The sequence below is a fragment of the Canis lupus genome, chromosome 11 (genome assembly GCF_003254725.2).
Source record: "Canis lupus dingo isolate Sandy chromosome 11, ASM325472v2, whole genome shotgun sequence".
Taxonomy (NCBI): domain Eukaryota; kingdom Metazoa; phylum Chordata; class Mammalia; order Carnivora; family Canidae; genus Canis; species Canis lupus.
In genome coordinates this window covers 20,432,259-20,443,630 of record NC_064253.1, presented here as the reverse complement: position 1 = coordinate 20,443,630, position 11,372 = coordinate 20,432,259, and the positions used below count along the sequence as shown (strand labels likewise).

Here is an 11,372-nt window from a genome sequence, read left to right as displayed (position 1 = left end):
GCCACAGTTGGTAAAGAAACTGCAGTTACTCATATTAGCCAGGACAGAAAGCTATTTGGTCATTTTTATGATGTGGACAAGGTTCATGGGTTGTCTGTGTTCCGCTGTGACTACAAAAGGGTTACCGAGGAGCCTTATGTAATGTTGGTGTCCTATGAAATCGATTATGTGCAACAGGAGAACACCAAGGCCTTGACTATGAATGTCAGCTCAGCTCCTAGTACAGGTCAACTTTCAGATGTCAGGGGGCTGCTTTTCTTCAGAAGACAGCAGGCAGGAGAGAAGTGGATAGACAGGATTTCAGTCTTCTGGGAGATAGGCGGAGCTTCTGTAGAGTGTGTAAGAGAAGTAAGGGAGCAGGAAGGTTGAGAGAATAAGAATTGCTGTGATCACGGTGTCCACGTTGTGGTTTTCAAGATACTTTTTTCAATATAAAATTGAAAATATACATTTAAAATGTGAGCAGTTTTTAATTGGCTTTTGGTTGCTGGGTTGTGTTCCCTCTATTGTGATAATGCTCTGAGCCCAACCAGGGGGATCAGGAACTTAAACGCAGCGGGGCCTTCAAAGCCAAGAGGTTCTGAGCCACTGTCTTAGAGCCCAGGGATCCAGCTCCAGCTGAAGCTGATGCCAGAGTGGGAGTGGTGTTCGGAGAAGCAGAGACAGGAGGGCGCCAAGCAGAAGCCAGGCTCAGGTGCCTGCTGTCTGTCTCCACCCCTAGAAGACCCAAGCAGACAGGGTTCTCCAGGCTCCCCATGCGCCCAGAAAGTGGCAGCTTTGACCCCTCATCTGAGTTCTGGGCCCTGTTAATGCCACCAACAAAAATTGTCATCCAAGGATGCCAGGATGGGGGCTGCAGTCCCCACCCTCATGCAGGCTGCTTCTGTGGGAGAGCAAGGGGTGCCCACACCAGGGGCAGAGGAACTGGAGGACTGGAAGGGATGGAGCATTTCTTGGTGGAGCCAGGATTCAGAGGATAGAGGTTTGGGAAGTCGGGGCAGGGAAAGCTGAGGACATGGCTGGGAGGAAAGCACGGTGGCAGATGACTTTAGAGCATTCTCCGAGGTCTGGAGAACCCCAGAGGCAGAGACCTTGAGAGCCAGGCTCCAGGCTGGAGTGAACGCTGTCCCAGCCGTAGGGGGTGTGCATAGCTGCAGCTACCCGGGCTGGGGTTCCGGGCGCGGGCCTCGGCGATGCGGGATAGTGGGAGGAAGGCAGAAAAGGAGACGAGGGGGCAAAATGGGAGAGAAGGGTCCACAGTGGGCGTCAGAGAGCTGGAAGAGTGTGGGCACTGGGGGACCTGGAGGGAGAGCTGGTCAAGGAGGGACTTAGCGTCTGAACGGTACTCAGAGGCTCGGCAACAGAGGCACGAGCCCCAGGCTTACTCGCCAAACCGGAAAGGAATGGGGGCCGTGGGGACCCCCGGGGCCCCCCAGCCGGCGCACCCCGGGAGCTGAAGGCTCGCCCGGCCCGGAGGACGGCGGGCGAGCGCCGGGGTCGCCCCTCCCATCCTCCTCTCCTCCCGCTTCTCCCGCTTCTCCCGCCCGGAGCCGGAGGCCGCTGTCCGGCGGGAGCACGAGCGTCCACCCCTCGCCCTCCACCCCGCCCCCAGCCCGGGGCCGCGCCGCCCGGAGGCCACCACGGGGCGGGGGTGGGGCGCGGAGATCCCGGGGCCGCGCCGCCACTCGGCGCTCCCGCCCCCTCCCCTCCCCTCCCCTCCCCTCCCCGCGGCCGGACGTGGCACCTCCCCCGCGGCGGCTGGAGCCCGGAGGTGGGGTCGGGAGCCCGGGCCCGGGCGCTGATGTCACCGCGCGGCCGCCGGCGCCCGGGAGCGCGTCTCGGGCTGGAGTTCAGGTACGCGGCGGGGCCGGGCGGCGGGCGGCGGGATCGCCCGGGGGGGTGCGCCGCGGAGCAGGCCGTGCGCGGGCCGGGTGCGGGGCTCCCCCGCGGGGCGGCGGGGCGGCGGGGCGGCGGGGCTGCCGGGGGAGCGCGGCGGCGCACAGTGCGGGCTCCGCCGAGCAGCGGGCGGAGGCGGGGCCCTCGCGCCTGAGTCCGCGCCGCGCCCGCCCGCGTCCGGTCCCGGCCTCCCCGACCGTGACCCGGGCGGGAAGGGCCCCGCGAGGCGCCCGCCGGCGGCCAGCGGCTCCCCCGGCGTCCGCGGGTCCCGCCGTCGCGCCGCGCCGCGTGACTCTGCCGCCCCCTGCGGTCGCCCGCCTCGGCTCGAGTCCGCCCGGGGCCGCCGCCTCCCGCCCGCGGCGCGGCGCGGGCGCGGGCGCAGGCAGCGCGGAGCTCGAGGCCCTGGGGACCACCTCGGGGCGACAGCGACGCGGAGCGGAGGCCACGCGGGCTGCAGGCTGCCGGGTCCGCGGACCGCGCTGGGAGAAAGGGCCCGCAGGGCGCCGGGGGAGCCGCGCAGCTTCCCCGCCGCCTGCCTGGCCAGACCCAGCCTGCGGAGCCAGCGCCCAAGACGCGGCCCGGCCCGCTCAAAGCCCCGCCCGGCGGGGACGCTTGCCCCCCCGAGAGCCCCCCAGAGAGCGTGCCACCCAGGGGAGACCGCTGAGCCGGGCGGCCTGACGACCTCTCCACGGAGAGGAGTGACGGGAGGTGGCCTCTGAGAGGGTATGCTTTCATTCCCCATCATTGCGCATCATTGGAGGTTGCCTGCCTTTCTGGCAATCTTACCTGGATCTGCCCCCGTTGCATGGGTGTGACTTTACCAGCCCGAAGCTGCCCTCATCGATTAACCCAGCAACCTCTCACTAAAAACCTGAGTGGGCCTGCTTGCCTAGTCTAAACTGCTGAGGTCTAGACCCACATTGCAACTTCCCAGCTTCCCTGACTTGCCACAAACACTGCAAAGCCTACAGGCCCCAGACTGAATGAGCCCTGGACCCTGGACCCTGGACCAGACCCCATCTCAGCTTCCTCCTTCCTGAGAACCCGAATCCCTACCTCCCAGGCCTCCAGTCTGAACACCGAAGTCATCTTTGTCTCCTTTTCCTCTCTTGCTCTTTCATTCAGGTGACAAGTATATGTGACCTCCCCCCACCACTCTACTGCCCAATCCCAATCTGGCGCTCTTCTGGCAGGGATTCCATGCTGCTTCCCCGGCTTTGGTGGGGCTTGGCCAAAGGCCTAAAGAGCTTTTTGACCTCTAGCCTCTGGACTTCAGTGCTCTGTAGGCACTGGCTCTGCAGCCCAGCCTATAGCTGACGCTAATGTTAGGGTTCTGGGGTGTTGCCACCCACAGCCACAGTGGCTAGCTGGACTGCAAGAGGCTCCCTGCAGCCAGATACATTTGCAGACTCCTTGCTCTTTGTGTTGAGGCCCCAAAACACATTAATGGAGTTGCACCCTCCTAGTGTAACAGGTTCTGCAGAAGGTACAGTGTGAGTATCCTGCAGGGTTACTGGCCTACTGAGGCCACCACTGCAGAAGTATCCTCAAGACAAGTGATGGGCAAAAAGCCAACATATGTACACACAGTTTTATTATCCATTAAGCTGTTTCTTTTGGTAAACTCAATCCTTTGTGAGCACAGTAACTCACAAGATTAAAAAAAAATTTTTTTTTAAGATTTTATTTACTGGAACCCTGGGTGGCTCAGCGGTTAAGCCTTTGGCTTTGCTCAGGGCATGATCCCAGAGTCCCAAGATCGAGTCCCACATCAGGCTCCCTGCAGGGAGCCTGCTTCTCCCTCTGCCTGTGTCTCTGCCTCTCTTTCTCTGTGTCCCTCATGAATAAGTAAATACTTAGAGGCAGAGACACAGGCAGAGGGAGAAGCAGGCTCCCTGCAGGGAGCCCGAATCACATTCTGAGTCAAAGGCTCAAACACTGAGCCATCTAGGTGTCCCCAAGATAGAAATTTTCAGGCCTTTTTGGAGGAAACTTCTTCGTATGTGAACAATCACTGGTGCCTATAGAGGCAAGAAGCCAACAATGGGCAGGCAAGGGTGGCATGAACAGGGAAAACAATGCTCCAAGGTGGGCTCAGACTAGGAAGAGAGAGGGCTAGTGCCTGGGTGTCTAGGGTGGGTTTCCTAAAGGAGAGAGGTCCCCAAACCCTGACTGTGAGGACCAACCTGCAGGGCTGGTGTCGATGGGCATAAAGATACCTCCAGGTAGGCACCACCATTCTGGTCCTCGATCAGCTGAGAGCCCCTCCTTGAGAATATTGCAGGCACTGCCTCTCCCTTGTGGGAAATACCATATCCTCACACCACTAATCTCCCCTACCTTCCTTGACCTGTAATCTGTAGCGTCTGCAGCCTTTGGGAAGGGGGTAGAGGGTGACCCTGAGTTCCAAATAGTATTTAGGAGGCTCAAATGAGCCTGCTTTTCATTTCCCACCCCAGCTGCCAGTCGCCCTCCTCTACACTCCTCAGCAAGCCAGCTCAGGGACAGTGAGCCCTCCCCACTTCCCAAAGTCCCCATAGCCCATATGGAGCTCCAGCTTCCTAAGACTAAAAGCTACTCTCACCCTTGACCCATGCATACCCATATGCATGGACATAGCACTGAAGTCCAGAGGCTAGAGGTCATCTCCTCCCCTTACTCCCTTTGCTCCCTCCCTGGCCCTGGGGAGGTACTGATTTCTGGCCTGTCCTGCTCCACCTGTGCTTGCCTGCTCTTTTGGTTCCTAACAATGCATGAGTAACAATGCATGAGATACTCTACAGTGTCAGCAGCCTCATTCATTCTGTCTTCTTCAGAGAAGATGAATAGGGGGATGCCTGGGTGGCTCAGCGGTTGAGTACCTGCCTTCCACCCAGGGCATGATCCTGGAGTCCCAGGATTGAGTCCCACATCAGGGTCCCTGCGTGGAGCCTGCTTCTCTCTCTGCCTACGTCTCTGCCTCTCTCTCTCTCTCTCTCTTTCTCTGTGTGTGTGTGTCTCTCATGAATAAATAAAATCTTAAAAAAAAAAAAGAAAAAGAAAAAAGATGAATAGGGAGAGAAGAGTGGGGAAGCAAAGGAGCCCTCTTCCTTCTCCACCAAAGCCACCTCATCCACTCATTGCAAGTTTACTTCTTTCCTTGCTATTCAACAAATATTTCTCTCTCTCTCTTTTTAAGATTTTATTTATTTATTTGACAGAGAAAGCACAAGCAGGGGAAGTGGGGAGAAACAGGCTCCTCACTGAGCAGGGAACCCAACGGAGTGCTGGATCCCAGGATCCTGTGATCATGACCTGAACTGAAGGCAGCCGCTTAACCAACTGAGCTGTCCAGGCACCCCTCAACAAATATTTCTGTAACATCGACTACGTGCCAGGCACTGAGGGTACAGAGATTAGTAAGTACAGGGCCTGTTCTCAGGAAGTTCAGGGGTGGGAATGGGAAGAGGGAATCGCAAGCCTGCCAACAATTACACTCCAAGGTGATGAGTACTGTGTTGGGGGGTGGGGATGGAAGGGAAGCTCTGAACACTGTAGGGGATCCCAAAGGGTCAGGAGCCCCCTAAGCTGGGCCCAGTAGGAGGAGTGCGAGCAGCAGGACAGAGTCAGGGTGTGAGGCTGCAAAGCAGAGACCATATTATTTTGGAATCTGCTAGTATTTTGAGAGCAGGTGGGGATAAATTTCCCACAGTGGAGTTTAGGTTTTGTTGAAGGCTTCTGGCAGTTGAGGGACGGAGGTAAACTAGCTTTCAGCAGTGTTTGCTTCTAGGAAATTGATTCTGGCTGCAGTGAGCTTGGAGGCAGGCCCAAATTCCAGATAGGGTTCTGCTTCTTACAGGCTGTGTGTGCCCTTGGGCAAATCATTTCCCCCTTAAAACTCCAGTGTCCTCATCTGTAAAATGCAGATAGTAGTTGTGAGGATCAAGATAAATATTTATATAATGTACCTGGAACATAACTGACACAGAGGCGGGGAAGGCTGCGAAGCTGCCTCTGTCACCTGACCTGGGTCTTGCTCCTTCCTTTCTTGGCTCCCCTGTGATCTCAGAACGTTCTTGACCATTGTTTATTAGGGGAAGATCACAGGGAGAAGCTAACAAAGCTGCCAGGAAGCTGCCTGGGTGGGACTGGGTTGGGGAGGGAAGGAATATGGGTACATTCTCCGCGCTCCAGGAGGTGCCAGGGTAGAGGCCAGGGCTGGCCTCCTGGAGAGCCTCTGGAGGTAATGGGCTAGCCACCACCTAGCGCACCCGTCCCCCCACTCCCCTGCAAGCAAAGGGGAATAGCTTAGACCCTCAAACTCCAGAGGCTAGGGGCTAGCCCTACCTATGTCGTCCCTGACCCAGTGTGACCAGGGAGGGGAGTGTAAGCCCCTGGCTGTCCCTGTTGGAGGGGCCAGCCTTACCCGGGGCTCCTCCCGCACCTCACCTCGCCGTCTGTGTTCCTCCAGGCCCCACGGAGCTGGCCTCAGCACTCACCTGCGCAGCCATGGAGGCCCCAGGGCCCGGGGGCGACCGCGCCTCCCCAGCCTCGTCCACCCGCAGCCTGGACCTGCGGCGGCTGTCCGCGCGCGCCGACTCGGCCTACAGCTCCTTCTCCGCGGCCTCCGCGGCCCCCGAGCCGGAGCCGCGCACGCCGTCGCCCGGGACCGACCTCCTCCCTTACCTAGACTGGGACTACGTGCGCGTGGTGTGGGGTGGCCCGGGCCCCGCCGGCAGCCTTCGCGCCTCCGCGCAGCCCCGGCCCGCGGCCGCCGCGCGCAGTGGGCCGCGGCCGCCCGAGGTCCAGGGCACGCCGGGGCCGCTCAGCCGGCAGGCCACCCCGCTGCTCTTTGCGCTGGCGGCCGAGGCCGAGGCGGAGGCGGCGGCGCGGCTCGTGGAGCCGCCCAGCCCACCGGCCTCGCGGGCCGCGTACCGCCAGCGGCTGCAGGGCGCCCAGCGGCGAGTGCTCCGGGAGACGTCCTTCCAGCGCAAGGAGCTCCGCATGAGCCTGCCCGGCCGCCTGCGGCCCGCGGCCCCCGCGCGGCCCCCCGCGGCGCACCCGCGCTCCGCCTCGCTCAGCCACCCGGCCGGCGGGGGCGGGGGCGGGGGCGGGGAGGTGGAGCCCGCGCGCCCCGGGGCCACCGCCGCCCGGGCAGACGTGGGCCGGGGGCGCCTCGCCACCCAGCAGCGGCAGTGGTGCTTCTCCGAGCCGGGGAAGCTAGATCGCGTGGGGCGGGGCGGTGGGGCGGCCGGGGAACGCTCCGGTGAGGCCGCCTGCAGTTCTGGCATCGCCAGGCCCGGGACCCGGGAGCGGAGGGTGCTGGCGCAATTCCAAGGCCACCAGACCAGACGGCTGCCTGAGTCGCCGCCCCGAGGCACAGAGGACCCAGAATCCGGGTCCGCGAAGCTTGGTGACGCCTATAGGCCCTCCGGTCGGAGTCAGAGTCAGAGCGCGTCAGGGGAAGTCTTGGCTCCCTGGGGAGGTCCAGGAGGGGTCATGCCCATTGTCCAGGTGTGGAAGTTAGGGGCTGCGGGCTTGGGGTGGGAGACATCTGGGAGAATGAAAACTTGAGCTACATTTCAAGCAATGATTTGCCTTTCCAGGCTGTTCCCCAAGGAGCAGAAACCCCCAGACCATTGTTTCAGGCCCAACTTGCCAGGTGAGAGACATGGACCACCAGGGAGTGGTCGACAAAGGCAGTTTTCATAGTTCTTGCCCAAGACAGAGAGGGCCTCTCACCTATTCTCAGTTTGAGCCTTCTAATTCTGTCTTTTGCCAACTACATCCCCTCTTGCCCTCCACCCCCACCCCGGTGCCACGCCACTGTGTCTCTGGTGCAGCACCAAGAGCTCCCTTCCTGGTCACTGAGGTGTCCCTTCCTACAGGTTCCTGACTCAGAAGGAAGCTGCAGTGGTTTGTTCTGCAGTGTATCCCCAAAGTAGCCCTGCTGACTGTGAACAGAGAGCCTCAGAGACATGCATTGGGTGTACCCGGCTCCCATCCCTTCCAGATGATGAGGTTTTCCTGGAAGAAGTCCCCCTGGCCAAAATGAGATCACCTCTAGACACCCATACCTGCCCAGAAAGCCCAACCAGGTGAGTTGCCTCTTGCTTCCAAGCTGAGTGAGACATTTCCTCCCTACACATATCAGCCAAATGCTATAGGGGCAGGGAACCCTCTCCTAGCTGGACCCTGGGAGCCTGGCTGGTAGGGATGGGGACAGGTGGCTCTTGGAGGCTACTGCTTGGTTTTGGACAGAGCTTTTTCTGACTCAGTGTCTCTTCCACTTCCAGTATCTATGTCTCTGACCAGCGGTATGGAACTGGCTCAGGCCAGAGGGCTGACCAGGCTACAGACTCCCCAGAGAATCCCCTCCATGAACACCCAGAGACTGCAAGGGCAGATGACTGCCACCAGAGGATACATGGTTCTGTGGGTGTCTCTGGGACCATATACTATAGGCCCCCTGGGACTGCAAATGGTGACATAGCAACCTTTCACACCAATGGACTGCTGACCATTGACTCACTTGCAGCTACAGAGAGTGACCCGCTCAAACCTCTCCCAGTTGATGTCCTCGGACCTCCAAGCAACAATACCCCAGGTGCTCCTGGCTGTACTGCCGAGGCTTTGGCCGCTGGCCAGCCCGGTTCTAGGCCAACATGGCCCAGTCCTCGCCTTGAGGAGCTGGTTCAGGAGCTGGCCAGACTGGATCCCTCTATGAGTGACACTCTCACTTCCTGTCCCAGCCCAGAGCCACCCCTGGACCTTCTAGATGGGCTGATTCCTTTAGCCGAGGTCTGGGCTGCAATGAGGCCAGCCTGTAAGGAGGCTGGGAAAGAGGCTGCTGGTAGTCCTGAGCCAGGGTGAGTTGGGGGCACCAGGGACTCAGGGGATTTGAAGTCCCTGCAATTTGGGGCAAGACAGCCCAGGAAGCTGTGGCTTTGTCCTCAAGTTCTGTCTCTTTAGCTCCAGCCAGCTCCTGCCAACTTCTCAGGAGGAGACAAGGTTTGAAAACCAGACCACCCGCTCTGTGCCTGACCAGGCCTGTGGCGAGCATCTCCCTGATCCAAATAGCAGCATCCAAGCCAAGAAGGTGAGTGTGGAGGGACTAGTGGAGATGGGGTGGGCAAGAGTAGGGGCTGAGAAGGGTGGTCTGGCCTCACCCTTAAGTACCCACGCCTCCCCTGCAGATGGAGCTAGCCGACCTCCTCCAAACGATGCTGCGGAACCTTCAGGCCGAGCAGGAGCAGCTGCACCAGGCGGCCCAGGCTTGGGCCAGGCGCGGGGCTGCTCTGGAGGCCGCGGTGGGGCAGGCCTGCGCTCCCCGTGACCTAGAGCGGTTCAGCAGGTTCATGGCCGACATAGAGCGTGTGCTTGGCCTGCTGCTGCTGCTGGGCAGTCGCCTGGGCCGCGTGCGGCGCGCCCTGGCCCGGGCAGGTGCGGACAGCGACCCAGATGAGCAGGTGACAGGGGCTGGAGTGGGGCGGTGAGGGGCCTATTCTGTCTGGGACCATCCCTGGAACGGCGGCTCACCGCCCTGCTCACCGCACGCTGTCCCTTCGGCTGCAGGCCTCTCTGCTGCAGCGTCTGGGGCTCCTGCAGCGGCAGCAGGAAGATGCCAAGGAGCTGAAGGAGCACGTGGCGCGGCGCGAACGGGCCCTGCGCGAAGTGCTGGTGCAGGCCTTGCCCCCCGAGGAGCTGAGCGCCTATCACTCCCTGCTGGTCGGCAAGGCGGCCGTCCTGGCCCAGCAGCGCAGCCTGGATGAGCGTGTCCGGCTCCTTCAGGACCAGCTCGACGCAGTCAGGAGCGACCTTGGCCCTCATCCCCTGCCTCCCAGGCTGGCCTGGCTCCCAGAGGCCTGTCTTCCTGATAAACCGCCCTTCCTGCCACCCCTCATCTAATGACAGGCAGTGGGAGTGGGGAGCAGTGCCCCTGCCCCTCACCCACCTAACTGGGGGTGACTCTGGTGCTTTCCCTTTGCGGGGCGGAGGAATGGGGATGGGGCAGGGCCAGTGTGGAAGACCCAGGCCAGGGCTTCCTAGGACACGTCTAAGTGTTTTCATGTGGTTTTACCCATTTCTTGTGGATTATTTGGTGATTAATTTATGAATTTTAAAACTACAGTATTCCCCCTTTTTGTGAGGAGAGAGGCTCTGTCTGGGTTGATCGGAGGGAGGAGGAGACAAATTAGAGGAGCATCTGAACTTACTATGCAAAACAGTTTTTTCTTTTCTATCTTACTAATAATAGATGTGGGAAGTATGTGTGTCACCTGGAGCCTAGCTTGGGGAAGGAATCTTGTTTACAGACAATGGACACCAACCTTGCCTGACTAGAGCAGAAGAGGGATTTGCTGGAGGACATCAGTCAGGTCTGAGAATCCTTAGGAAGACTGGGATACAGGCTTGAAACCAGGAGGGACCAAGAGGAGGCCAGGCCTTCCAGCTCCACTGCCACCAGGAATCCCTAGCACTTCTGGTGATCACATCACTACCACAAAAGCCTAGGCCTGATTGGCCGACTCCTTCTCCTTTGCTGGTTTTTACCCAAGCCTCCAAGCTCAATAGCAGAAGTGAGGGTAACTGCTTTCCTTCAAGACTTAAGGGATAGGGAATATCCCTATACACAAAATAGATTCAGTAGCTTCACTGCCTAAAAACCTTGACGAATTCAGGGACATTTATTCCAAGACTCAGAAGGAACTTTGTCTTCCAATTATCTTATCAAAAGTGAGTTTATCCAGCTCTCTTTGGAAACCCCACTGGATCCACCAGGCTTGAGGAGGGCTGTTGGGCATGGGAGCTGAAGGTGAGCCGTGAGAGACATGGAGATCTAGAATGTGGGGGCTGAGGTGTGGAGAGACCGCTCTGTTTGTGGGCCAAACAGGCTAAGCTGGGAGTGAGCTGGGGTTGGGAGAGGAGAGTTAGGTGCTGGTGTGGAATGAAACAGAGGCCACACACTCCCTTCTGTTTGTGCATCAGGCCTGTGTACATAGAGTCAATGTGAAGTTCTCAAATATACATGGGAAAATGTGCTTTAGTATTTGCAGCTGCAAAGGCCAGGGCCAAGAACATTGTTCATGCAAATGTTCAGTGTATTTTTGGAAGTTGGGCACATTAAAAGGCATGTGTATGTGTATTTAAAGCCAACTGACCCCAAAGTGAGAAATCTCTGCTTCTGGGCTTGTTTTCTGATGCGTATTGTCACTAAGTGCAACTGGTTGGGAATTTTAAATGGTTGTATTCATACCAAAAGCATTAGTTCCAACAGTCGAACTATTGAGCACAGAACAATGCTAACATTGTGCCTTTTTATAAAAAACATATGGGACTCCTGCTGAGGCAGTTGCGGGTTCTAACATTATGCTTTTGCCTTTTCTCCTTTGAATGCTGTGGGCGGGGCCTCCACTCCACAGTCCTCAGCCTAGCAGGGCAGCTCTCTTTGAGATAGTCCGGATGGAATAAACTTATTTCTGCCTTTTGCCCTGTAC

General features: G+C 58.8%; 2 protein-coding genes across 2 annotated transcripts; one reads left to right on the top strand and one right to left on the bottom strand.

The window, feature by feature from the left end:
- The first annotated feature begins 1,700 nt into the window (after positions 1-1,700).
- On the top strand, positions 1,701-11,031 carry SHROOM1 (shroom family member 1). Its single transcript, XM_025432999.3, has 9 exons — positions 1,701-1,854; positions 5,097-5,294; positions 6,347-7,389; positions 7,482-7,537; positions 7,764-7,973; positions 8,172-8,744; positions 8,848-8,974; positions 9,072-9,344; positions 9,451-11,031. Exons 3-9 carry the CDS (start codon positions 6,385-6,387, stop codon positions 9,781-9,783), a joined length of 2,577 nt encoding a protein of 858 aa, XP_025288784.3. The 5' UTR covers positions 1,701-1,854; positions 5,097-5,294; positions 6,347-6,384; the 3' UTR covers positions 9,784-11,031.
- Positions 1,805-2,638, bottom strand: LOC125752173 (basic salivary proline-rich protein 2-like). Its single transcript, XM_049091929.1, has one exon. It carries the CDS (start codon positions 2,636-2,638, stop codon positions 1,805-1,807), a length of 834 nt encoding a protein of 277 aa, XP_048947886.1.
- Positions 11,032-11,372: the final 341 nt, after the last annotated feature.